Here is a 26,465-nt window from a genome sequence, read left to right as displayed (position 1 = left end):
TCTAAAGGAAACTCTGATTTGCAGATAACCTTTCTCGAGTGAGATGGACAGTGCTCCCAGTGAGCTACAATTAGAGGCAATTGGAGTAGACACACAGTGCAGCTCGTACCTCAAAGTCAGGTTTAGGGAGGCGGAAGGAAAACTAGGATTGGACAATTCCTGGGAGAGCTGCCCCCTCCTACCCCAGCTTCCCAATCTGTTTAAAAAGGCGATGTGTCTGTTTGGAGGCACATACTGTATCTTTGTGAGAATATTCTCCACTATGAACTTCACTAAGTCCAATATCGATCCAGGCCTACTGATGCACATCTGCAGGCCATGCTCTTGACTGACCAATGCCAACCCGCTAAAAGCAAAAATATGCCTCATCTTTCTGAGCAGAAGCACTCCCAGGGGTCTGGGTGCAAGCATTACAGTTCAGCAAAATGTAATTTAACGACTGCATATAGTTACATTTCTTTGTTGAAAAAAATGCTTGACAGTTTGTTGTTCAGTTGAGGTTCGAAGGAACATCCCCTCGGAGAAGACAACCGGGCCAGTGGTCCCCAGGTCGTTTCATTTTGAGACCCTGATAAAACCTCTTTGTTTCCTATTAGTATCCTTAATGTACCACGTAAGAAAGCTGCAAGCCATGCAAGGTGCTGTATGAGCACTTATAGGAGGATATTGGATGTATTTTTGTTCTTGTTATTATACTTGGAAGTTATAGCCCGGACATAAATAAGTAATCCCTTTCGGATGCTTACTCAGATCTTAACCACAACAAACTCCAATCCTAATACTTATACTTAACTATGTTTCACCTTAAACCAAAACTTTAATATTTCTAACCAAATACCAAAACGCAACATTTCTAATATGCCTAAACGTAACAATTTGAACCTAAACTTACAGGTTTAAGCTTATCGCAACCATTTCATGATTAGCCAAAATCCCTCCGATTCAGGAGTATGACAAACATTAAAAAATGTAACCAAACTTTATTTTACAACTATATCACAGTGGATTTACACACTGACAAACCACACAAAGTTACAAGCTCAGCAAACATGTTAACTTGCCTTGAGAAGAGCTTCCTACGTGTCAACGGCGAGAGCTGTATCCATACTAAACAAACCGTGTGAAGGGTGCATGAACTGCAAATGAAATGTGACGAGTGACCATCACCACATTTCACATCTACACAGCTGTGACATCATAATAGTACAGTGTCCATAGCAACGGTATAATTACTCACGTTGGTAGAGTGTGTGTGCGTGTGTGTGTGTGTGTGTGTGTGTGTGTGTGTGTGTGTGTGTGTGTGTGTGTGGAGTGATTATGTATTTCCCTAAACAGAATTTAAAAACTTTCTACCTTCTCCTGTACGCACCTTCCTTATTCCAGTTTTCCTTCCTCTGCCATTAGCATTATAACACATTGTTAAATCTACCCCGCAGATTAATTCAAAATCAACTTCAAAAACACAATGCATAAAATGCATAATGCTCAAAGGAGCAATAGGCAACTTTTTTCCTTTAACTGCTCATTATGAAGTTAATGTTGATTGTACAGTGTAGTGACTATAGAATAATGACATCAGCGCAGATCGGTTCCCTCTAAGCCTCCATTTCACTATGCATTGGGACTGCCGGAGGGTACGAACTCCCGGGAAATTGATGGATTTACGGCAGGACGTCCCAGGAAGTGCGTCAATCATTGCGCAACCAGTAGCAGAGAATATGAGACAGTGGAGCCACCGAAGTGGCAGTAGAAACTCTACCCAGCAAGGGGAAAAAAAAAAAAAAAAAAAAAAAAAAAAAAAAACACTGACAGAGGAGGTAAATAAGGCAAAGAGGTAGAGCGATAGATAGAAATTGGTAAAACAAGAGTGAACCTTGATGGAGAGAGCTCCGGGACTTGAGGGCCATCCTGACTGACTTTCAAGTTGGCATTCTTTCTGCTGGATCGGTAGCAATACAACTTGCACACTCATTCATACTACCGGATGTTTTACTCCTTGCCTTTATCGTAGCTCTAAGAGCGGAGTTCCTCGTAGAAATTTGGATTCTTACGGTCGCTTCTTGCTTTTGAGAGTAGCTGGGCTGCTAGCGGTAGCATTAGCCATGTTGCTAACGCCAGCAGCCGGGAAGAAAAAAAAATAAAAATCCATTGTCGGTTTGATAATGGAAACAAAGAGAACGTTTGTGGTGTGGGGATGGTGTGGTTTTAGGCGCCCGCGCTTATCGTGGGTCAGGGTAGTTGGGCCCAGGACCAGGGTGGCTGTACACCAGGTTCTGGTTAGAGTAATCAACAAGCATCACCACACACACACACACACACACACACACACACACAGGAGACGAGCCCTTGTCATGACATGCTTTCCATCTGTTGTTCCGCCTTGCCCACTCTTTACCACAAAACCGGTGTGTTTCCACCCTAAAGCAGCCGGCTGTCTTTCCGGAAGGAGTCGCAGACAACAATACCACGCGTTGAAAAGTTGTCTATAGCGCCATTAAAAGTAAAGGTTGGCGATAGCACTGTGGGTGTCAACTAAGAGCCAACTTTGTGTGGCATACTTTGCCCTGAGCTTAAGATATTAGCAAAACATTTTAGGTAAAAAAAAAAATTAAAAAAGGTTAACGATGGCAAAGCGGAGTATCTGAAGTACACAGTGACGAAGCTGTTAAAAATGAATGCGTAATTAACATTTCACACACAATCGTTAGCCAAAGCGAAAAAGATGACAGCCGCCGAAGATTCAACTTTCCCAAAACCGTTTTTGGGCTCGACAGCTTTCGCTGCTTAGGTTTCCATTCTGCCGATGTTTAAATATCAGCTATCGCCAACGTGAACCTCAGAAAAAGAAAAAAGGGAAGCGGTCTTGATGGAAGGGGGTGTGTTCCACTTACTAACCCAGGGCTAAGTTGGCAGGATGGATACAAAAAAATAAAAATAAAGTTATTGAATTTTGAAGAGCGAATATCGAGCCGCCGTTCCAACATGGAGCTCACTTTGCTGTGGTGACCGGGTGCTCGGCTGAAGGAAGCAAGACATATGGATGAATAAAAACACGTTCATGTTGTGCTGATGATAAAAAAAAATTAAAAAAAAAAAAAAAAAAAACTGCTTTGGGAGTTGATATGTGAATTTGTGTGGATGATTGTTCCTTTAAAAATATATATATATACCTTTTTTTTTTTAAGCTTCTTTTGAAAGAAACCATCATTCCGCACTGATTGACCGCGTCTATGCTCCATTACCGACACGGCGGTGTGTGCAGGAGCGCGGGCCTCCGGGTCAGCGGCTCGGACGCCCAGCTGACCCAAGGAGCGCCTCGGCGCCGGCGGAAAACGGGCATCGGCGCGGAGGCAAAAAAAAACAAAAAAAAAAACGCCAACCGCAAATGTCAATAGCGATAAGAAATGAGAAAATAAATGACGATTAAAAAAAAACCCCAAACAAACCAAACAAACGCCGAGATCCTTCACCCGGTAGCGCCAATAACTTGGGAAATTCCTTAATACGCGGCGCTGCCGGAGCCGCCGCGCTGCTTTAAAACACGCCGGGTGGCGCTTAACGTGGTAATAGACACGACGGACAACATGGATGTGTGCGCGTTATAACTACAGCCTCGGATCAACGGCACCTGGTAGTGGAGCGGACCGGGCACAGTGGGGCGTGATGTGGCCAACGGCCGTCGCGCTGGGATTGGGGACGGCGGGTGCGTGGATGCGCCGCGTGATGCGCGGCCGGGCACGATAAAAACACAAACGATAAATAAGGCAGATGACAATAAAACACCCACTTACCCCGAGCAGCCCGGCGATTTACGGTCGGACCTGCTGTTTCACTCCATCCGCTGGACGTTAAGCTCCTTCCAGGGTCGAATTTACAAATGGCGTTGCGTTGGAAAAAAAAAAAAACCTTTTTTTTTTTTTTTTTTTTTTGTTTGTTTGTTTGTACTTACACCGATTTAACACTTATATCGACGGGAGCAGAGGGGAAATACGTGCATTCGTGATCCGTGTTCCCTCCTCCGCGGTGCACGGGGCTGGTCGCGGCTGCAGTCGCTGTGAAAATCTCGTGGACGTGCTCCGCTTCAGACGCTCGCTCGTCTTGAATTTTCAGATTTGATCCTTTTTTTTTTTGTTGTTGTTGTTTGTTTGTTTGTTTGTTTTTTTTTTTTTTTTGTTTCTCCTCCAAACCGCCGGCTCCGTCGATACGGCGGCTCCACTATGTACACCCGCTCCTTTCACGTGTATTAGAAAAATAAATTATTTACACAATTTACAACCGCGCGGTTGTACCAGTGTGTCGAACGCACCGACTGGATCCACTTGCCACCGGCTCTTCCAGAGACGCGCGACGCGCGAACGACCCGACCCGTTCGCGGCGGACGGATCTTCTCCACGACACCGGAGGCGGGAGGCGCTCGGGCTGCGGAGTGACTCGACGCGTGCGGCTGGATTCACCGACCGCAAATGAACTATCGAACCAAAGTCCCGTTGAGTGAAAGCTTCGTATTCGGTGTTACCGGTTTACAGTCGGCGTCGCGCCTCTAATAAGTCGTCTCGACGGAGGTCAATTCTGTTGGTGGTTCCCCGCCGCGTCATTTCTCCGCCAAAAATAAAATGAACACTCTAAAAGGGGGGATCGGGCTGGGGTGTTTCGCGGGCGGCGTCGTCGGCGTCATTCCGCCCCGATCAACCGACGTCGACGGACTTGACGCGAGTCGGGAAGGAACGGGGGAATCGAACGGCTCTCCCTTTGCTGACGAATCCGCAAGAACCGAATCCGAAAAAGAGAGTCGAACCTCCCAGCGGCCGGCTCGTCCGCCGGGAGAGCACGCGACGCGCGGGGATCGGACGTCACCGCTAGGGGGCGGTGGCGCGCTGTGTTTACGCCGGGGCGCGCCGGCCGACTTGACGCCACGCTACGCGGGGCGCTGTGGTGGTTTGGGTTATTTCACATCCCGCGATCGCTATACACGTAGCATCTGGGGCCCGTTTGGAGCCCGCCCGGGGCCCGTTTTCAAACGATCAGCGACGGAGTGCGCGGGGCAGTCACACATGCACGTCACGACATTGTCCAGCGCCGCACGATGCCCGTGCAGGTTGAACCGAATAAACCCTTTAAATGTGACAAGAAGGAGCTTTGTCGCCCTCTGCTGGACAATCTTCCTACTGCTTGCCCACTCAGTGCAAGTCATTTTGTCTTTGCAGTTCTGATCATGCAATAAATATATCTGCAGGCACCAGGGTGGTCTGCCCTTCATCAAAGTTCAACGGAGGAGTGTGCCTTGCCCCTCTGTTCCGGTACGTTTTGTAACTGCGGAAATTCATTCGTCCAGGCCTGGTTACAGTGTAATTCTATGATCGGGCGGCGTTTGCAGCTGTGGGTGGGTGTCCTACGCTGCAACTGATGACTTAAATACTCATTCTGAAGTATAGCTGCACGATTATGGCTGAGATGATAATCGCTATCATTCTATTCAATATTGTGAGCACGATTATTTATAACGATTATTTTTTCCATTTTTGGGCAACAGAATTATTTTATGGCACTTTGTAAATCAACAGAAAACTGCCTCCACAATAATAATGAATTTTAGAAAGCTATAAATAAATAAACTCAAATGTACAAATCTTTGAACCAAATAGGATTTTGTTCACATGCTATGACATGATCCGTATAATAACAATAATAATATGGTAATAATGGTAAAAGTAATAGTCAAAATGTTAGTACTACTACTACTGTACTAATTAGGGGTGCAGCCGGGAAGGGGCGGGAGCCCTATTGTTTTTCTTAATGAAAAACTGATGTCAGTGTCGTGTGGATGTCATGGATCCGCCGCACTCACAGACAAGATGGGTAAAATGTGTATTCGGGGCAGTTCCGACATGCCGTCATCCAAATTTGATCCAGATCGATCCAATTTTTGTTGAAAATCTTAGTGAAGAAAACTGTATTTTTTTATCATCGCTGCAGATGCGCACATGTGTAAATGATAGCGTGCACAGGTCACAGGTCACCTCTGAACAAAACTGTGGACAAAACTCTAAAGTAAGGACTGCAAAAAACGGAGACAGAAGTTGTTGTAAAATCTCAAACAACATTTAACACAGATGAAGTTCCTTTAAATATACCTGTGGATTCTCCACACATCTCAGTGTTAAGAGGCTCATTTCATCTGGGGGACGCACGGTTTGGAGGCTCCAGGAACAAGCCGTGTGCAGCTGTCCGTTTGACAGCTGCACTTAAGCGCAAGACCCAAAATGACATTTTGACATGGACAGCAAGTGACCGAGATGATGTTTTGATAGAAGGAACTAGCCTCTCTCACAACATGAAAACGTCTGGTAGAATGAAAGATAATGTTTTAGGAAGAGATTAAGTGGCAATTTCAGAGTTGCCATGGCAACATACCTTCTCTAAGATAAAATTTGCATTAACATATGCTGAAGCGGTGACTGGCTGAACTGGTGCTCAAAATTAAGACTGCATTACAGAATATAGCTATGCCAGTTGGTAAAGCCAGTCAGCGATCCCTGACAAATAATGATGCATGCTTTTTAACAATTACTGGCAATGCATGTGCAATTATTAAGCAGTGAGCATGGCATGCAGTTGTAGATTCACACGCACGCAGCACAGTTAGCATTTGCAGTGTGACCCACCCAGCAGCTTTGCAGAGAGCCAAAGCACATGTCCATTGAACTTTAACAAAGGGGCGACTACCCTGCACCCTGCGTATTGCTGCTTGCAGCTACAATAATACTACTACTAATATTATTATTATTATTATTATTATTATTATTATAGTTATTATTATTGTGGTGAAAAACAAGATCATTTGGTATTGAATGTTGAAAACAGACATTTTAGTGTTTTAAAGATATTAGCCTAACTTCAGCTTTTTACTTCTGGCGATTGCATTTACGCTTCAAAAATCATAAAAAGTGGTGTTCCCGAGTGAAGATTATCTTGCTGGACAAAACGTGTAATCTGGAGCAAACTTTTGTTTGCAACAGAGCTTATTTTCAGCAATAAATCAAAATCCAAAGGAAAAATCCCATTGGCTTTTGGTTGTGGGAACCAGGGTGACGCAAACTTCCAGGTTCACTTCCAAAAATACCTCATCCCTGCACCACTCTGTTGGTCAAAAGGCTCCAGCTGCAGACCTCTCTCCTGAGGCCCCAGCTCTGAGCCAATGGGGTTTGAGCGCCACCTCCCTCCTGAGGCCCCTTGTTCTTCGAGCCATCGCCCCTGCTGGTCGGAGGATTTGTTGTGTTTTCTTTTTCCAGGTCATAGTTCACAAAGTATAGCTGTTTTATATTATATATTTTTTATATTTATATAATATGGAAACTGTATATTAGAAATCTTATAAATATATTAAGACTATACTGTAATATATATTACAAATATTAAAATACATCAATATTAGTTTCAAAAAATGAAAAAAAATAAAAATAATACCCATGTATTCATATAATTTGTATTAATATGTTTGAGTGCCTTTTCGATCGTTCCAAACTACAGGGGATAAGTGTGAGCTCTGACTAACTGTCTAACTGTCACCCAGTTCTGTGAAACAGAGTAAAACGTTACTAACTCCAGCGGTGTCTGTAGGAGTCCGAAGAGACAACATTCACAACACAGTAGGAAGACGAATGGTTCCGAACAAGTCCATCGTATGGCCTCTGAAAGCTTGCGCTGGCGGGAATCTCAAGTGCCGCTGGCCTCCGACGCAAAAACAAATCGCCGTCTCCTTGACGGTAACAACTCGGACACAAAGTTCCCCATCGGCTCCTGGCGTTCTTCACCGTGCGCTTCCAGCAGTTGTTCTTCTACTTCCTTTCGTTGTCCTGATCCCAACCGGAGACGGCGGCTTGACGTTGACACGGGCAGGGGTGCTGCCCCGTCGCAGGATCGCAAATGCCTGCGCGGATCACCCTTCCTGGTTGTTGTGTCCCGACAGCCAGGGCCGTGGAAAGAACCGTCCGTCTGCAGCCTCTCCAGCCACTTGCAAATTCTCATGTCTAGAGAAAGAAAGACCATTTTTAAATACAATTTGCTAAAAATGATTTGGATTGTTTCCTCGCAGGGCGCTAGAGGTTATTTGTTTGGGGTTTGTATTTTTTTCACCCCAAACCGGTACGAAAATGTGCTATATTTATGAGGTTATACAACTTAAATAAGTGAAAAATAGGGTGACCAAGATAAATCACCCTCATTGTTTCATTACGTGTTAAAAATCTTGATGGATAATTTTTCATATTATTGAATAATGGAGTCATAAACAGTAATTACATAATAGCTGTGGGAAATTGATGGCCAACAGCCAATGTCCCGTCCACGCACTGCATTTCCCCTCGCACAGTAAAGCGTTTCAAACTAAACTTAGAATGAGATTGGGTCGCCGGCTGTAGGTTTTATCGATCCCTCTGGTGGGCAAGCAAAACTATTATATGTTCATCCCCACAGCGGTCAAAATCATTATTTTAGCGTCCCATCGGGGCGGAAACTGGGTAAACTGGGTGGGAAATGATAGTAGTCAAGCTAACAGGCTCGCGGTCGGATCCCTAAATGCATTTTTAACAGCAAAGCGTTTATTGTGAATACGAATGTGAATACGTTATCAGCGTTATTGTAATATTTGATGGCATCAAGTACTATTAAAATAAAGTCACTTACGCGTGGAGCCTTTTGGGGCTTTGCCGCCTCGGCGTCCCCCACAAGCTGGAAGCTCGGCCACGAAAGTCGGGACGAGCTCTTAAACGAGACCTAACATGAGGTCTAACATGAGCGAAGATCCGGCAGCCGCGTCGTTTATTTCTCGCCTCAAATTTGCTCAGAAAACACATTTTGGTGGACTGACGACGTGAAATCAGGGAAAGTTTACGGGGTGAATTCATCCAAGCCCAGAAGCCACGCCCAAACGCCATTGGCTCACCGCGCTCAGGGGCCTCAGGAGGGAGGTCTGGCTGCACCGCGTGGAGGCGGGAGATAGCAGGAAGTGATGCTACGTTTCATGGGAACTCGGAAAACTGTAGTTTGTGGCGGTAGTCCCCAGGTCTGTTATCTGGGGGGTAAAGGCAGGGTCAAGAGATGGGTCAAAAGCAGAGATCTCATTTCACCGGCCTCCATCTGAAGCGTGTGTGTGTGTGTGTGTGTGTGCTGGTCGCCGTCGCTGCATGGGTTGCGGTGTGTGTGCCGTGTCACAAAAAAAGATTTGTCTTCTTCTTCTTGGAACTCCCCCCGTGTGAAGCTGTGAAATCTACTTTATAAAACGTTGTTATTATACATTGTGCAGGGAATATATACGTAGTATATAATAAAATTAGAGTAGTGAGATAGGTAAAGAATAATAATTATCCATTGTGCAATGATTATATACTGTACATAGTGTGTATATATACAGTATATATATATATATATATATGTGTGTGTGTGTGTGTGTGTGTGTGTGTGTATATATATATATATATATGTGTGTGTGTGTGTGTGTGTATGTGTGTATATATAAATATACATATATAAACCACATTTGAGTTATTATTATATGGTGTGCAATGTGCAATAGAAACATTGTTATTATTATACATTGTGCAGAACAATAATGACTATAATTATATACACCGTTCAGCTACAACATTAAAACCACTGAGAGGTGAAGTGAATAACATTGATCCTCTCGTTCCAATGGCACCTGTCAAGGTGAAGGATATATTAGGCAGCAAGTGAACAGTCAGTTCTTGACGTTGATGTGTTGGAAGCAGGAAAAATGGGCAAGCGTTAAGATATGAGGCACTTTGACAAGGACCAAATTGTGATGGCTAGTCGACCGGGTCAGAGCATCTCCAAAACGACTGGTCTTGTGGGGTGTTCCCGGTATGCAGTGGTTAGTACCTACCAAAAGTGGTCCAAGGAAGGACAACTGGTGAACCGGCAACACGGTCTAGCCAGTCTAGCCTGTCGGGTCCGATCCCACAGAAGAGCATCTGTAGCACAAATTGCTGAAAAGGTTAATTCTGGCTATGATAGAAAGGTGTCAGAACACACTGTGCATAAAGGCAGAAAGGACCTTTTATTATAGTATCATACTAGTATTATTGTAATGCAAAACATTTTCAGCACTATCACTGCTATCTCACCAGACTATACGGTAGATCGATATACAATATGGCTTTACACATTTACAGTACCAGCTTATTACTAGTACTGTCATTGCATATTATTGCTCCACACTGTTGGTATATACTACTTTTGCGTATTTGACACCTCCCTATGGGCTCCATCATTAGCATAGTGCTGTTCCTTGTTAACTTCTGTTTATAGATGTTTACTTTTTTTTTCTTGACTTCTACTGTGTTGATACCGAAACATCTGAATTCCCCTCAGGGATTAATTATTATCTTATATTTATCACTACTACCATAATGCAATGCACACTCTACCTTGGGGCAGAGACACATACAGACACTCTGGTGAGAAAGGTGAGGCGGCGTCTTTACCATCTCAGGCAGCTGAAGAGATCCAGGGTCACGGTGAGGATCCTCAAGTCCTTCTACTCTGGAGCGGTGGAGAGCATCCTGACAGCAGGATGCTGCCTGGTTTGGGAACTGCACCTGCTCAGGACAGGCGGGCCCTGCAGAGGGTGGGGGGTTCAGCTTAACGTACCGCTGGAACTACCCTTCCCTCCCTGCAGGATTCATACACCAGGAGGTGTAGTAGCACAGCCCGCAGGATCATGAAGGATCCTCTCCACCCCAACAACGGACTGTTCCAGCTGCTGCGGTCGGGCAAGCGCAGCACACAGCGACGACCGAGAGACTGGGACAGATTTTCTTCCCGCAAGCCATAAGGACTGTCAACACTGAACTCACCAGGGGTCCTCACTGAGACACACACATAGGTCCCACTGCCTTACTGTATTGTACGATGCATACTGTACTGCATACTGCATCACTGTACTGGGTTACTGCATACTGTACTGCATACTGCATCACTGTACTGGGTTACTGCATACTGCACTGTATTGCTGTTCTGTTGTTACTGTAATTGCTGTGCCGTACTGTTGTATACTGTACTGCTTATCTCTACACACACTACCTCACTTTATTCACATGCCACTTTACTGCACATATCTGTATATACATAATAGTCTATTCCTTTTATTCCTATTTTGTACCCCCACTCTGTATTACCTTTTTGAGTCTATTCTATTTACTTACTGCATTACATTTTAGGAATCAGTTAATTTCAGTTAGTTAGTTAGGTAGATATTAGGTAGCTATTGTGTTCATCTTAGAAGTTATTGTGCATAATCTCCGGGTGCAATGACATTTCACTGCATATACTCTATGTATGAACATAAGTATATGTATGTGACAAATAAACCTCTTGAATCTTGAATATACTGCTTGCACTGATTGTAAATACTGTACATAAATAATCTCAGTGGTTTTCCTCCCCCCTTACTTTTCCTTTCACCATTTACTGTATGTTGTGTTTGTCCTGTACAGAAATTTACATTCATTCAGTCATTGATAACTGGAGCCAAAATCTGTGTATGTGTAAACATACTTGGACAACAAAAGGAATCTGAGAATTGGAACATATTTCTTTATTGTTCAGCATTGTTAAAAAAAAAAAGTGATACTTTGCAGTTAATCCTGAAACAGAGACAATACAAGCAAATGAAACTGGATGACCAAAGTAGACATTTCCTCAATTGGAATAACAAGATGTACATACATTTAAAAAATATAAGAAATGCAAATCCTGTCAGATAACGTATGAGTGACAGGGCAAGAGTTGTATTAGAAACATTCTATGGAGTTCTAGTGCATTAAAATAACTTATGTTTGTCTTCTGTCCATCGGGAAAGTGGTCAAAAAAGGAAAAAAACAAAACCTCTGTAAACATTGGCCATACAATGACCCTCATGCAGCAATTTGTCATAAAACAATTGCATGCAAGACTACAGAACTATATCAATAAAGTATATATTACATATTATCCCAAATAAAAAATACATTAAAAAGTAAAAAGAAGCATCACCAGACTAGAAAATGTTGCTGGACCAACTGCTAGTAGTACATTGAGGTTTTTGTATTCTAAAATGACGTGTTTGTATAAAGTACCCTTTCCACTGGCCAGGTTTCTCTCCTGATTCTACATCTCATCCTTCAAATGTCAAACATCACAGAATATTTCATTTCAGTCCCAGATTCAATAAAGCATAAACAACTGACACAGCAATGGTTGACCTGCAGAGGGGCAAAAATATTCATTTTAATAAAATGTTTTTGGCACACGCCAGCTGTATCCATTCTCTTCTGTTGCATTTTGGTCATTGACATTTTGCCTCTGAAAGTTCCCATTACCTCGAACAGTCCTTTCACACACACACACACACACACACACACACACACACACACACACACACACACACACACACACACACACACACACACACACACACACACACACACACACACACACACACACACACACACACACACACACACTTTTCACCCAAATCCTCTACATTCACATCCAGCATTTTTAAATAGATTTAGTCACACAACCTTCAGGTCCCAGAGTTATTTTGCAACGATTACTTCCCTGACAGGACAGGAGAAATAAAACATTCCAGTTGATGATGGATGCGTTTCTTCATGTGCTACCATGGCCCGTAATGGTTTTCCCCGTCCACTCAGTCCTTGCTGCGGCGGGGGCCGTGTTCCTGCGAGAAAAAGGAGTTCCACACGGGCCTAACTCTCCAGCGGAGGCCGCAGGGGTATGCAGCCGTCCATCTCCAGTGACTCTGGCCAGCCTTCGTACTTGTTGTTGCTTTTACTGTTCTTCATACGCTAGCGGAGACAGACAGGAATAAGTGACTGAAGGACCAACACGGACCACATTGCGCAGTGTATTGTTATTGTCTATTTGAAAGGTTTATTGTCAATAGCTTATTTGTTATTATATTTTAATATTGTCATTACGCGTCTTTTATCCGACATCTGTGCAGCTGGAACACCTTAATTTCACCCGGTAACGAATAAAACATCCAAGCCGCCTGCCTACCCTGTATTACAGAAGATACCCAACCACCCCAGCATGTGATGGTACCTGCTCGAAGGGACTTTTGTTTTCGATGCCTTTGGCTCCTACGAACACCCAGCTGTCCCGGAAGGCCAGCTCCTTCACCGCCGTGCTGCCCAGCTCCTCGAACAGCCGGCGAGCCTCGTCATTCATCCTGGAATGGTAAAGAGGAGAGATGAACACAAGGATGGGTGTCCATAAAGTGGCCTATGCCCCTCAGATCGAGAATCATAGAGGTCAATAAATAATATTTCAATAACTGCAAACTTCCCACATCCTGCCATCTATAGTTGTAGTATCAGCAGTCATGTAGTATCTATCATGCTCGGAAGTCCCACTCTACTTTCAGCCTCTCAGCTTTTTCCATGCCAAAACGCTTTTGGTTCAACACGCAAAACATTTTTCCAATTATAAACTCTGAATATTAGCGGTATGTAAAGTAAAAAATATTCTGGATCATTAATGTTCTCCAGTAATATCTAATCTAAGATTGAGGTTTTCCAGACATAATTTGGTAAGAATAACTGTCGCAATTTTTGATCGACTGTTTTTTTTTTGTTTCGTTTTTTTCCTGGCAGTGGGGGCGACGCACTTTCTCACAAAATTCAGGTCCAGAGTGAGTGACTGTTCCAGCTGCTGATGAAGTTATCTAATCAGCCACACAATAACTAAGATGTTTTATCCCGCCAGGAACTCCGTGATGAGTTATCTGGGAGAGAAATTACTTTCTAGAAACGGCATCCCATCGTGGACTCTTACTTTGTGGCTGCATCATCAAAGGAAGCCACGAACACAAGCGTTCCCTCGTGGAGCGGCCGCAGAAACTTCAACAGGTCAGAAACATCTAAGGACAAAAAAAGGAATTAAACGACTGTGAGATGAAAAAAACCCCATCATATTCCTCACGGACCACATGTGCATTGGTTATAGTCTTCGGTGTTGATTACCTCCTGCCCACATGTCGAAAAACTTTGTTTCCATGAGCTCTCCTGTGACTCCTACAGGACAGAAACAGCGAGATATGGGTCAGGGCATCAGAATCCAATACTTATTTACCTTAATATTATCCAAAATGGAAAGATGCTTCACATTGGAATGCCAACTTTTGATACCAAAATTCTCCCTCTCTCCAAACATAGAAATAAAGGTTTGTAGAAGATGAGTAAATGTGTCAATTTATTTTGTATTTTAAAGGCATATTCCCAGCATAAAAATCACATTAGCATAGAAAAAAAACAAAAGTATTGTTTAGGGAAAAATATCAAAATCAAGGTAAAAAAAACAATCTTTAAATGCCTGGCCCCAGTCAGATATAGAAAGTATACAAGAAAAAGAACTGCACAATCTGTCAAAATGGAATTAAATCTTACCATTCACTAAAGCTATGTTAATGCCTCTGCCAACATTGTTCTTCACACTGCTGACCAGCCTGAAATACAGAACATGGAGGGTTACACCAGAGACCAAACAATGCAGAACATCCTTCCTTAGTTCAGCCAGGGAGGCACAGAAAGGTCAATCTGCTGACTAAGACACACAGACCGGCACTTTAGGAGCAACAAGGGATCCAGGGGCCAAGACTAGAGACAGAAGCAAGGGGATTAGGAACCGACAGACAGAATACTTGCATTTAGCCCCTCAGACCGACTTGAGGCCTGGTTATGACAGCACAGAGAAAAGACAAATTGCTGTGAGAAATACAAACAGAGAGACTGTGGGACACTCAAAGACACACAATAGGCTTCAACAGAGTTTGCTTTGATACTCACATCTTGTCTTCGAGGCAGATTTTGGGGCCGATCACGTTGGCAGCGCCGGACACCAGGCGGAAAGCCAGGTGCTTCTGAGGGCACGGTGCTGAAAGGCCACATTTATACCGACGAGGCCGGGGCTCTGATAAAGGATGTGATAAATGGATTAGTGGCAATCATAGTATATGCTAGACCAGTGGTGTCGTTAGGGGTGTGCATCGGGGCCTTTAGTCCACAATGTTTTGTGTATAGCCCCCAATCTAAAATAGCCCCGCAGGGTGGGCTCTGCGCCCTGATCGCTCCCTCTCTGACAGTACCAACTGTGCCCATGGCGCGCCAGCGATTTGGCGCCTGTGATCGGTGTGCCAAAACAGTGTATTTTTGTTTTAGATGTAGGATATTTTATTCTACTCCGTTTCCTTATGGAACGAAACAAGCGCCGTGAGTAATAGGGGACACTTTCTCCAGAGAAGAACACTTTTGGGGACACTTTGTGCCCAGAGTGGAAAAATGGCTCGAGCACTGGTTGGGCCAAGACCCTGATGTCTTTGCATCCTTGCAATGCCCCTGTACTAGACTCAGTGGACTATCTCTATAGACATTGGGGCCTGGGACAGCATGAAAGGTAGACCAAGTCTGCAAACTAAGTCCTGCAAATCAACACAAACGTGATTATTTTTTTCATTTTACTAAAGTTGAAATGTTGAAGAACCCGCTCAATATGACAAACAACCGTTCCACAAAAGGTGAAGAACAGCATACGCAATTCACAGTGCTATCATCTGCCACACTTCATGCTTTGCTGTTTTGTAAATAGATCTTCGATGATAAAAACAGACAAATGACAGAGAGAAAATGGATGTTTTGTTTTTGTTGACGGGAAGAGACGGGACTACAATGTTAGTGGTGGGCTATCAGACATTCAAAATAAATGATGTTTTCCCCCAATTGTGCGTATGTTCCTGGAGTTTTTCATTATTTTTTTTTCCCTCCCCTTAATCTCTCAACTTACTTATTAACCGGACTGCTAGAAGCTCTCATTTGTATTGTGGAACTGACCGCTGGGGGAGTGCTCCCAGAAAGCAAAATGGCTGGGAGGGCCCGTCATTTGCGTTCTGGCAATTGTTGTCTTGTGACAGGCTCGAAAAGTGAAAGATCTGACAAAATGCCACTTTCTTAAAACTATCATTGTTATAAAAGAATAAAGGCAGGAAATGGGAATGTTAAGAAGTTACAGAATAATAGAGGGGTCATGGTACTATGGTGAGCATGAACTTGTAGATCTCCACACACACTACCTCATTTTATTGCCACTCTAATGCACATATCGGTATATACATAATAGCCTATCCCATATACATAAGTCTATTCCCTTTATTTCTATTTTGTACCACCACCCTGTATTACTTTTGAGTTATTTTATTTTATTCTATATTAAGCAATTTACTTACTGCATTACGTTTAAGGAATCAATTAGTTAGTCAAGTAGAAATTAGGTAGCTATTGTGTTCAGTCTAGAACATATTGTGCGTAATCACCGGGTGTGTTGCATTGACATTTCACTGCATATATGTATGGAAGTACATATGTATATGTATGTGACGAATAAACCTCTTGAAATCTTGAATCTTGAACTGAGAATGAATTTTTTTTTTTTTTTTTTTTTTTTTTAGAAATTAATGATTTCAATAAATTTTAATGAAAAATAACATAACTTACTTAGAAATAAATTCTACACACTTTACAGACTTTAACCCACTGACAATGACAGGTAGTGGAGGTGGGGGGGGGGGTTGGGGGTTAAGTTAACCAGTGTGACAAAACCTCAGGATCTTCGAGGGGTATTTTCTATGCTAGGTGTACCAACATTCAAAGAAGCGTGTCTTCAGATATGTTCAGATTTCAATGTATGACACATCATTTGAAAGCTTACAATCTGCATTTTCACAACCTGTAAAACTGAAAAAACAAATTTGACCATGGCCTACTCGAGACCCAAAACACCATTCGCTGTCGCACATGCGATCACGGAGCGTTCACTTACCGGGCGTGGGTTCCTCATTGGTACCTGAAGGAATTGAAACGCAAATTTCAAGCTCAAACCAAACAATGCATCAATCACTTGCAGCAGATTTCATTCAGAATTGCAAGGGGTTGTCTTACCAGTGAAGAAATTCCGCACTGATGAGCCGCTGTCCCCTCCGAATATAGTGTTGGCCAAAAACCAAGTGAGTCCCACCAAGAGTAACACAGCTACTACTCTCAGCGGCCCTGTCCGAGTGGGAGAACAATCTAGTCAGCCCACAGACACTTCTCAACTCAAACATAGTGCAAATAGACGGATAGATAGAGAGCGAGATAGATAGATAGATAGATAGATAGATAGAGAGCAAGATAGATAGAGAGCGAGATAGATAGATAGATAGATAGAGGGTGAGATAGACAGATAGATAGAGAGCGAGAGACAGATAGATAGAGAGCGAGATAGACAGATAGACAGATAGATAGATAGAGGGCGAGATAGACAGATAGATAGAGAGCGAGATAGACAGATAGACAGATAGATAGAGGGTGAGACAGACAGATAGAGAGCAAGATAGACAAATAGATAGACAGATAGATAGATAGATAGACAGATAGATAGATAGATAAACAGATAGATAGATAGATAGATAGATAGATAGACAGACAGACAGACAGATAGATAGATAGATAGATAGATAGATAGATAGATAAACAGATAGATAGATAAACAGATAGCTAGACAGCTAGACAGATAGATAGATAGATAGATAGATAGATAACACTGAAGCCATTAGAACAACAGCTAGAAAAAAAAAAAATGCTATAAACCTAAGAATTAACCACAAAATAAAGAAACAATAAAGACAAATAAATAGATAACAAGACTGCCAACCAACCGACCTGCTAATCTCATGATTCCCTGACACGCGGGCCTGTAAAACAGATGAAGAATGATGAACAAAACTATTTCACGTGAACAGGGTTCGAGGGGGGGGGGGGGGTCAAACAACACAGAGCCACGGCAAAGATGGCTCTGCTGGCGCGACGCCAACCACGGAGTCGGGCGGCTAAACGACACGTTACACATGTGGCAGCGAACGCATGATCAGAATGACTTGTCGTGCGAACCCCCCCCCCCAAAAGTCGAGCAGCGGTGGAACTCGCCAGTGGAGGGAACGGCGCTTGTCGCTCGCTGACTTTACTCGCCTTCGCACGGAACCAGGGGGGGGGGGAGCTGTTGCTCTCGCCTCCTGGGAGTTTATTCCTTGCGCTGTTTGTCTCGTCGGGGCATTTCCGCTGCGAATCGACTTCACACGAGAGTCAACGTATCGGTAGGGTCAAGCCGACGCCGCGTCGAGTCACACGCATGAAATGACATCACAAACTTTGCGGGCGACTCGCAAAAATATTGAAAAATAAAATAAATAAATCAGATTCTGCGGCGCGTCTTCCGGGTCACAGCTCAGGCCGAGCCGCTGCCAAGTGTCAATGACGTCACTTCACTTTGGATTCTGCGCACAGCGCCCGAAGAGAAAATAATCGTTTAAAAAAATATATATTTTTTTTTGTGTGGTGTTTATTTTTTTGCATTAAATACATTTTGATTGTTATGTTTTTGTTGGGTTTTTTTAAATTATTATTACATAAATAGGATTATACAATAAAGTTACACAACTGTCACACACAGTGACACATTACTGTTCGTCAATGGAGAACAACGTTCACGTTTCTGTTTTCGTTCGCATTAAAAAAAAATAAAAAAAAAATAGATCTCAACGCAGACGCAGGTTGTAGTATTTATTTGTGGACGGAGACGTACGGTTTATTTCTGTGTCTGTGTATTGTAGTCTTGTCTGTGTCATTTATTCCCTCATAGATATTTGCGAATTCCACCGTACGCGTCCGTCCGTCTGCGCCGGCTCCCGCTGCTTCAAGATGGCTGCTCCCGGCGCGGCGCTCTCCGCGTCGAAAATAATCAAACCGTTCTGGGGCGGGCGGCTGGGGAATGCGGCCAAAGTAAGAGCAAAGCATCTGCTGAACCTTCCCACCTCTTTTTGTTTGTGCGAGCGACTTTTTTTTGCGGACAAATGTCCCCTTTCTTAGCGCAAGGTCACCTGTTTAACTGCTAGCTAGCGTGGCAGTGACGCTTCCTTAGCCTTGCCGAGTGAGGTAAATCAAGTTGGACGCACTCTTGCGTTTGTTTTTATCTGCCTTTTGATTCAGGGTCAAAGGGATGTCTTGTCGTCTTTCGCAATTCACTAATATATGTTATTTGAGAAAAATTCAAATGTTCAAATTCCGTACTACAATCCACAAATCGGAATTAGGATTTTTTTTTTTTTAAACAATGGAAATATATATGAATCGCACATAAAAGATGCAAGTTATACATTATTGATTTATTTTATATGTTTTGGCTGTTTGTGTATGTTTTTTTTAAATTTATTTTTACTTTACGTTTTGTTCCATTTTATTTTTTTTTTTCTGATTTGTGGATGGAGAGATTTTATTTTTTTGCATTCAAAAATCCTAATACAAATTTGTAGATTTGTATTTATTGATCTTTTTCCCCTTTGTACCTTTTTTATTTATTTTGCAATATACAATTGTGAATTGTGACACAGAATTCCTTTCATAATGTTGATGTATTTCAGGTGCTCGGGCCAGTCTTGACAAGCTGCAGGGGGCAGTGTTCACACAATGTGAGTGTATTTGAACGTAATAGAGTCAGTATGATATATATAATGTCCACATGGCAAGTTATACTAAGTACTACTATAAGTTTACTCTTGATACCTTTCTTGTAGCGTTGGTTTCTCTTATGGGAGGGATACACCAAACAACTATCCACAGACAGTCATCACACATTACAGACTTTTTTTTTTTGCTCCATCCTAGTAGTCCAGATTTCCTTATCATTCTCTAAAGAGTCTCTGCGGTCCTGGTGAAAGTCCTTTGGGGGTTTTTTTGTGTTTCTTTTGTCCAACCTTGAATTTACTGGGAGGTTTTTCCACTTCTTGATTTTCTTTGACGGCTATAGGAGGAAATAAAACAGTTATTGACAATGGTTTGAATCTGGTGCCTTTCCATCTACTGTGGCTATCAAACTGACTAACCATTCCTCTGTTTTCCCTGCTGTCCATCTTCCACAAACAGGGAGAAAACATAGTAAGTAGTCAACTGTCAAAATCCCTCACTGGTCTACATCACACATGTATACCACAGCTAATCACCTAAATCAGAGGGCTCTTTCTCATTTTCTAACCCACTGTCAACTAGTGGTTAACATGAAAATCTTGAATCCATTTTAACTGTATATTGAGGTCTCAGTCAATGATCAATGTCCTTGTACTGTATTAGCCTCCTCCTGCAAAATATGGAGGCAGACATACAGTCGCCCTCATACCTGGAGATGGCATTGGGCCAGAGCTGCTCAATCACGTCAGAGAAGTATTCAGGTTGGTTAAGTGTATTAATGTAGATTAGCATTTTTTAGTGGTGCTGTCACAATTAATCACATGATTGCTATTGTTTGAGCAGACTGCGATGACTTTGTAAAACCATCTGATTACACAATCATGTTTCCATCCAAATGGCTGAGGAATTTTAAACCAATGTTAGAAATCTCACAATAAAAATAATGTGAATTTGGATTTATTATTACACTGTTATTACAATGATAGTGGCATAAAATAAAAAATGGACACATTAAAATTGTTGACCATAATTATTTGTATTTGTCAACTACTTGAATCTAGTATAGACATACAGTTTCAGTGGTACCTCGACTTACGACTTTTCTAGGAACGGTCGTATGTTAAGAGTCGTATGTTGAAGCAATTTTTCCCATATGAATTATGAAATCATGAAGGGTGAAAATAAACAAAATACACAGCACAAACTACGTGTACACACGATGTAGGTCGCCCGCTGACTGACTGCTGACTGGCCGCCGACGCGCCAACTGCAAATTTCCACGGTCGTATCTTGGAGCAGTCGGTCGCAAGTCGATACAAATTTTCACGGCTATCGCGACTCGTATCTTGGATTAGTCATAAGTAGATGCAGTCGTAAATCGAGGTACCACTGTACTAGATTCTGCACATGGATTCAATGAAAATTGACCAGAATAATGTGGTGATGACAGGTTCAGCTGTGTGCCAGTCGACTTTGAGGTCGTCCATGTCAACTCTTCTGTGGGAACTGAGGATGACATCAACAATGCAATCACCGCCATTCGCCGTAATGGAGTTGCTCTGAAAGGTTGGAATACAGTACATTGGAAAAATTCAGTTTGTGTGCTGGATTATTGTCATTGATACACAAAGTTAGGATCGTTTTGTATACTGTATATATACACACACACACACACCTGTATAAAATTATGAAAACTTTCTGGCAGGTAACATAGAGACCAACCACACCATGCCTCCTTCTGTCAAATCCAGAAATAATCTGCTTCGGTGAGTTTGGGTTTAATCCACACTACTCCACATAGTTTTTTTTGGGGGGGGGTATTTTTTAATGTTGCTCTAACTAATGGCTGGATGACAAATTAAACGCAATAGTAATTTTAACATTTTCATATTGTGAACTAAACAGGCCAGACAATCTTTCTTCTCAAAAATCATTAATGAAAATATCAACATTTTTGTACTGGGAATATAGGTAGCCGTAGTAGCTTGTATACAATGTGATTAGCCTCGTTACGAGATGTCTACAGTGTGAATAACTGATTGAGTATTTTAGCAGTAACTCAAACGCCATAGAGATTCCCTGTTACACTATTGTGGTACTCAAAATATTTTCCAGAGGTTGGCAAGTCTGTGTCCCGGTTCTAACACCTCAATTGTGTAGCTGTCATCCTGTTCCAGACACTTTTAGACCAAAAATTCAGAGTATAATTGTGGCAGATACGCCACCCAAGGGGCGTTTTAGAACCCCGAGTCGCAATTGTGGCGCCTTCCCTTGCGGCTGCCTGCGCGAGCACCTTGTGTCGATTACGCACATTTTGGTACTTTTTAGTATTTTTAGAGCTTATTGTGCGTAATCACCGGGTGGCACGACATTTCACTGCATATATGTATGCCGGTATGTATTTGTATGTGAAAAATAATCTCTTGAACTTGAACTACAACTTTATAGTCCAATTGAATTACCTTTAAAATGTATCAAGGTCTAAAATATCTTAAAGCATTCATTTTGAAAATCTGACTCTTTACAGTGCCATACAGTTTAATGTCCTGAATGGTTCCTCATTGTTATCATGGTGAATTCCTCCTGACTACCCAGCCCTACTTTTACATAACCCCGTTTTTAATTTCCCGTCGCCGTCTTCTCTTCCCATGTGACCGCAGCACCAGTCTAGATCTGTATGCCAACGTGATGCACTGCCAGTCGCTTCCTGGCGTCCAGACTCGCCACAAGAACATTGACATCATGATCATCCGGGAGAACACAGAGGGGGAATACAGCAGTCTGGAGCACGAGGTCAGACAACACACCCAATCTGTTTCAATATGGAAGTGCTCATGGAGGCATTTCCTTCCCAAAGCAGTCTTCCCCTCTTGCCTCCTTCTACCGCTCTTAGTTTTCTCAAAATCTTCCTTGACTTGGAAAAGGCTGAGTCACAGTGTGCATATAATATAACTGGTTTAATATAACACGGTCCCTGTGGAGTTTTGTTTGTTAATGTTTTGGCTATGTCTTTCTCAATGTGAACATTTCCAGTCTGCCTTTAATTTTTGTGTATCTGTGTGTACTCTCCTGAGTTATATTCGTAATCACTCTCAGGGTTTTCCAGGGTCATTGTTTCAGAGTTATCTTTCCTCCTTCCTCTTGTGTCCGCCGCCAACTGCAGAGTGTATCCGGGGTTGTGGAATCTCTCAAGATCATTACCCGAAACAACTCCCTCAGGATCGCCGACTATGCCTTCCGACTGGCCCGGGAAAAGGGTCGCCACAGGGTTACCGCCGTGCACAAGGCCAACATCATGTGAGTCGACCCGTGGGCATGGGCCGGTCAGAGCCGTTTGTTTGGACGATGAGTCGTATTTGTGCTGAGCATTGTGTGCTCCTTCCAAACAGGAAGCTTGGCGATGGCCTGTTCCTGCAGTGCTGCAAGGAGGTCGCTGCTGGCTATCCAGACATCAAGTTTGACAGCATGATCGTGGATAACACCACCATGCAGGTGACCATCACTTTAACTGATGTTTTTTATTTTCAGCTTTCAGAGTATGAATAATACCAAATGACTAAAATAGTCACTGGAATCTCTCTATTTTTTTTTTTTTTTTTTTGAGGAGAACAGTCGAAATTTGCTTGTTGCTGCAATGCTCGTGTATCAGATGACACTATCATTTAGCAGATGCTCAAGGCGACACAGATGGACGCAGCCATCAGTTAGGTGTCTTGGTCAGGGACACCGCAGCATGCTATCAGGAGGAGCAGGGGATTGAACCGGCAAACTTCAGATTACTAGACGACCCACTCTACCCAATGAGAAACTGTTTGCTCATCTTGTTTCTTCACGCGGTTATCTTCAGCTGGTGTCGAAACCCGAGCAGTTCGACGTGATGGTGATGCCGAACCTGTACGGGAACGTGGTGAGCAACGTGTGTGCGGGGCTGGTGGGAGGACCCGGCCTGGTCCCCGGGGCCAACTACGGCCGTGACTACGCCGTCTTTGAAACAGTAAGTCGTTGGCAATTACATAATCGCTCTCCACTTTTTAAACAGAGGGATTCTGATCAAGCCATTGGACTTATTTCTTAATCTCTTAGGCCACAAGGAACACGGGGAAGAGTATCGCCGAGAAGAACATTGCTAACCCCACCGCCATGTTGCTGGCCAGTTGTATGATGCTGGACCACCTCAAGTAAGCTCGCACAACCATATTCGTCAAGTTGTTGATTATTTATCATTTGTTCATTTCCCCTGAGGGTTTGTTTGGTGGTATAACTATGGTTGACTTTTTGTTCAGTATTTTTTTATTTTCCTCTCTCGTTCCAGGCTTTATGACCATGCGACTTCGATCCGCAATGCAGTCCTCACCACCATGAACGAAACAAGGGTAGGTCGCTGATTGGCCCTCACACTGGAACAATTACTCCACTGTCTCCATTAAAACTCAGCTTATGCTAGTGATGCCCAAATGAAATCCAGATTAATAAATAATTACAGATGCACAAGTAACAAATGTGCAATATCTAATTAAACTGATATGACAAAAAATATTTTTGTGTAATTATTGTGAAGACGGTCAAGTAAGCAGAGAGCATTCACACTGGCTCAGGGAGTGATTTCACTCTCCTGGTTTGGGCCCCTCCATCCTCACTGCCTGCATTAGTGTGATCTTTGTAATGAGCCAGGTGGCGTTCATGGTATAAACAAACCTTAAGTCGTTCCCTGCTGCAGTGTATTGTAAAACGTTTTTTTCTGTTTTCTTGCAGTTGCACACGGCCGACATTGGGGGGCAGGGCACCACCTCAGAAGTGGTCCAGTCCGTTATGAGGGTCATCCAGAGCAAGGGGCAGCTCACCACCATGCTTTGAACACACCACAACCCCACCTGTGCTTTAGCTGTAGTGTCCGAGCGAAGGTCTCCATGCATGTCTGTCTCCATGACGATGGTTCGGAATTGACATGACAACGGTTACGTTTTGTGTCGATGGAGCTTATTGACCAGTTCGCTGTATAATCTTCTAACCTTTGCCCTTCATATCTTACATACTGTCAAAGTGGCGTATGCTGTATTGCTGTAACACAAGTGGATTTCCATATATTCACTAAGGTCAATATGAACAATAAAGACTTCTTCTAATGTCAGATGAACAAACAAAACACATGCTATTATTTGGACATTCCACACATATGTTTTTATAGCAAGTTAAGCGGTTAAATGCCCCCAACTCCCTGATCCTATCGCTAGTCACACTGTCGAGTCACACTGTCTGTCTATTAAGTCATATGATTTATTTATCTGATTGTGCCTCAGTTCCAACCCCAAATCGGCAGCTTTAATTTTGCCTTAAGGTTGCTGCAGTACTGTAACATCATATAGACTATGAACCATCATATTGCCTGTCCCTTTTGTCTGTGTATCTAAAAACAGTTATTTAACTACACCATTTGTACAATATCATGAATGAAAACTCATGGTATGTTGCCATAATCACGGTTATTTGTTTCATCATCTTTCTGCAAATCATAGTAATGTATTGTTTTAAGGGTTTGAGTTTTAGAATCTCCTTGCAATTCTATCATATCCATGATCATGTGTATATCAAATATCAATAAAGTGATCTCAGTTATTTTGGGGAGCTCATCATTTTGGATAGGCATTTCAAACATTCATCTACCTCCGACCAACACCCAAGAGGTATCACAAATGTTATTTTAGTACTTCGCTCAATGTGCCAGCCCAATTGTACGCACCGATTTGCACAGCGAATCAAAGGGGTGCTCTCCTCTTTAATTCTTTGATGCTGCATTTTTCCTTCCATTTCACGCGTGATGCCACTTCTGTCCGAGGCCTCCGTACGAGGTGCTGCAGTTCTGCATATCCCACGAGGGGGCGCCCGCTTCGAACGTGCGTGCGGCTCCTCGTCGAGCATGCTTGCCCCATTACTTGCCGCTCTGACGAGTAAATTGCAGTGTTATGATTGCGGTCCGCAGTTTAGCCCGGTGTTCCTACAGCACCAACTAGTGTGAAAAGCTGCACACAGTGTGACTCTGGATGCCGAGGCCTCCTCCTATTAAGATAATCCCCTTTGCTTCTCTTCACAGGATGCTATGTTGGCCTCAGTACTGTCTCCTCCAAGCAGGTATGGAATGCTTGGCCTGTTCCTTACAATAATCCGATCATAATCAGTCTAGACCACGGGCGTCCAAGCAGAGGGCTCCAATCCGGCCCGTGACCTTAAATTCATTTTACCAGTTCTTTTAAAGAATCCTCTTGGGACCTCCTGAGCATCATAAAAAAAAAAAAAAAAAACCTAAACAAACAAGATGTATTCCTTTGTTTAAGGGCCGTTCATACAGGGTTTGACATAATGGTACTAACACATCATTGAACAGTGACTTCCTGTTCACATAAACGCAACGGTCCAACCTTCTTGTTCCCCGGGGGCTGTGGTCTAAAGGGGCCCGGCCTTTCGTAATTACACTGGGCGATATATCACCGGTCCCATTCTGTGGGAAAGTAACATACTGTTCTTCCTATTTAAAGACTTTTGAATTGTAAGTGGGGAATGCTGTTTTGGGAGCTTCTTCTTTCTTTTCATTGTTATTTTGTCGATCTGGAGTATCAAGAAGTCTGTAGCCCGGAGTGTTAAATGTGCGAGGAATTACCCAGGTGTGTATTTTGGCCCCCTCGCGAGTTGGCCTCATGTTTCAGTTGTACTCCCTCTGTCCATTCACGTCACTTTCTACGCTCCACTGAGACTTTTAAATTTGGCTCGAGCGCGCCCCTCACTCTCCTTCATTTAAGATCGATTTTTCTTTTCTTTTTTCTTCGCATCGTACTCTCTCTGAGAGGTTTTCTCTCAGGGCCAGACATTTATCATAATCACACTGTCTCTTAGGCTGATTAC

At 43.0% G+C, this 26,465-nt stretch overlaps 2 protein-coding genes across 2 annotated transcripts; one reads left to right on the top strand and one right to left on the bottom strand.

The window, feature by feature from the left end:
• Window positions 1-11,599: 11,599 nt before the first annotated feature.
• fam3a (FAM3 metabolism regulating signaling molecule A) lies at window positions 11,600-18,245 on the bottom strand. The gene is made up of 9 exons (XM_080015758.1): window positions 17,775-18,245; window positions 17,013-17,120; window positions 16,894-16,917; window positions 14,868-14,991; window positions 14,469-14,527; window positions 14,046-14,096; window positions 13,858-13,942; window positions 13,126-13,252; window positions 11,600-12,866 (listed from the first exon to the last, which is right to left on the bottom strand). Exons 1-9 carry the CDS (start codon window positions 17,959-17,961, stop codon window positions 12,768-12,770), a joined length of 864 nt encoding a protein of 287 aa, XP_079871884.1. The 5' UTR covers window positions 17,962-18,245; the 3' UTR covers window positions 11,600-12,767.
• Window positions 18,246-18,809: 564 nt separating this feature from the next.
• Window positions 18,810-25,184, top strand: idh3g (isocitrate dehydrogenase (NAD(+)) 3 non-catalytic subunit gamma; the record flags this gene model as incomplete). Its single annotated transcript, XM_080014607.1, has 12 exons — window positions 18,810-18,890; window positions 20,031-20,042; window positions 20,235-20,332; window positions 21,022-21,137; window positions 21,277-21,337; window positions 22,232-22,364; window positions 22,735-22,868; window positions 22,961-23,063; window positions 23,419-23,565; window positions 23,655-23,749; window positions 23,884-23,944; window positions 24,324-25,184. The coding sequence occupies 12 exons, from the start codon at window positions 18,810-18,812 to the stop codon at window positions 24,423-24,425; spliced, it is 1,143 nt and encodes a 380-aa protein (XP_079870733.1). The 3' UTR covers window positions 24,426-25,184.
• Between the last annotated feature and the right edge of the window lie 1,281 nt (window positions 25,185-26,465).

Source organism: Zeus faber, assembly GCF_960531495.2.
Source record: "Zeus faber genome assembly, chromosome: 15".
Lineage (NCBI taxonomy): Eukaryota > Metazoa > Chordata > Actinopteri > Zeiformes > Zeidae > Zeus > Zeus faber.
The sequence above is the reverse complement of the archived record's forward strand: the minus strand, read 5'-3'. Positions and strand labels throughout refer to the sequence as shown.

Excerpts from the sequence above, each read along its gene's own strand:
- fam3a (XM_080015758.1), bottom strand. The coding sequence starts at position 17,961 with ATGTGTAACGTGTCGTTTAGCCGCCCGACTCCGTGGTTGGCGTCGCGC. Across the intron at positions 17,121-17,774 it reads GGGAATCATGAGATTAGCAG|GGCCGCTGAGAGTAGTAGCT; the intron begins GTCGGTTGGTTG and ends CCACTCGGACAG. Across the intron at positions 16,918-17,012 it reads AGTGCGGAATTTCTTCACTG|GTACCAATGAGGAACCCACG; the intron begins GTAAGACAACCC and ends CAATTCCTTCAG.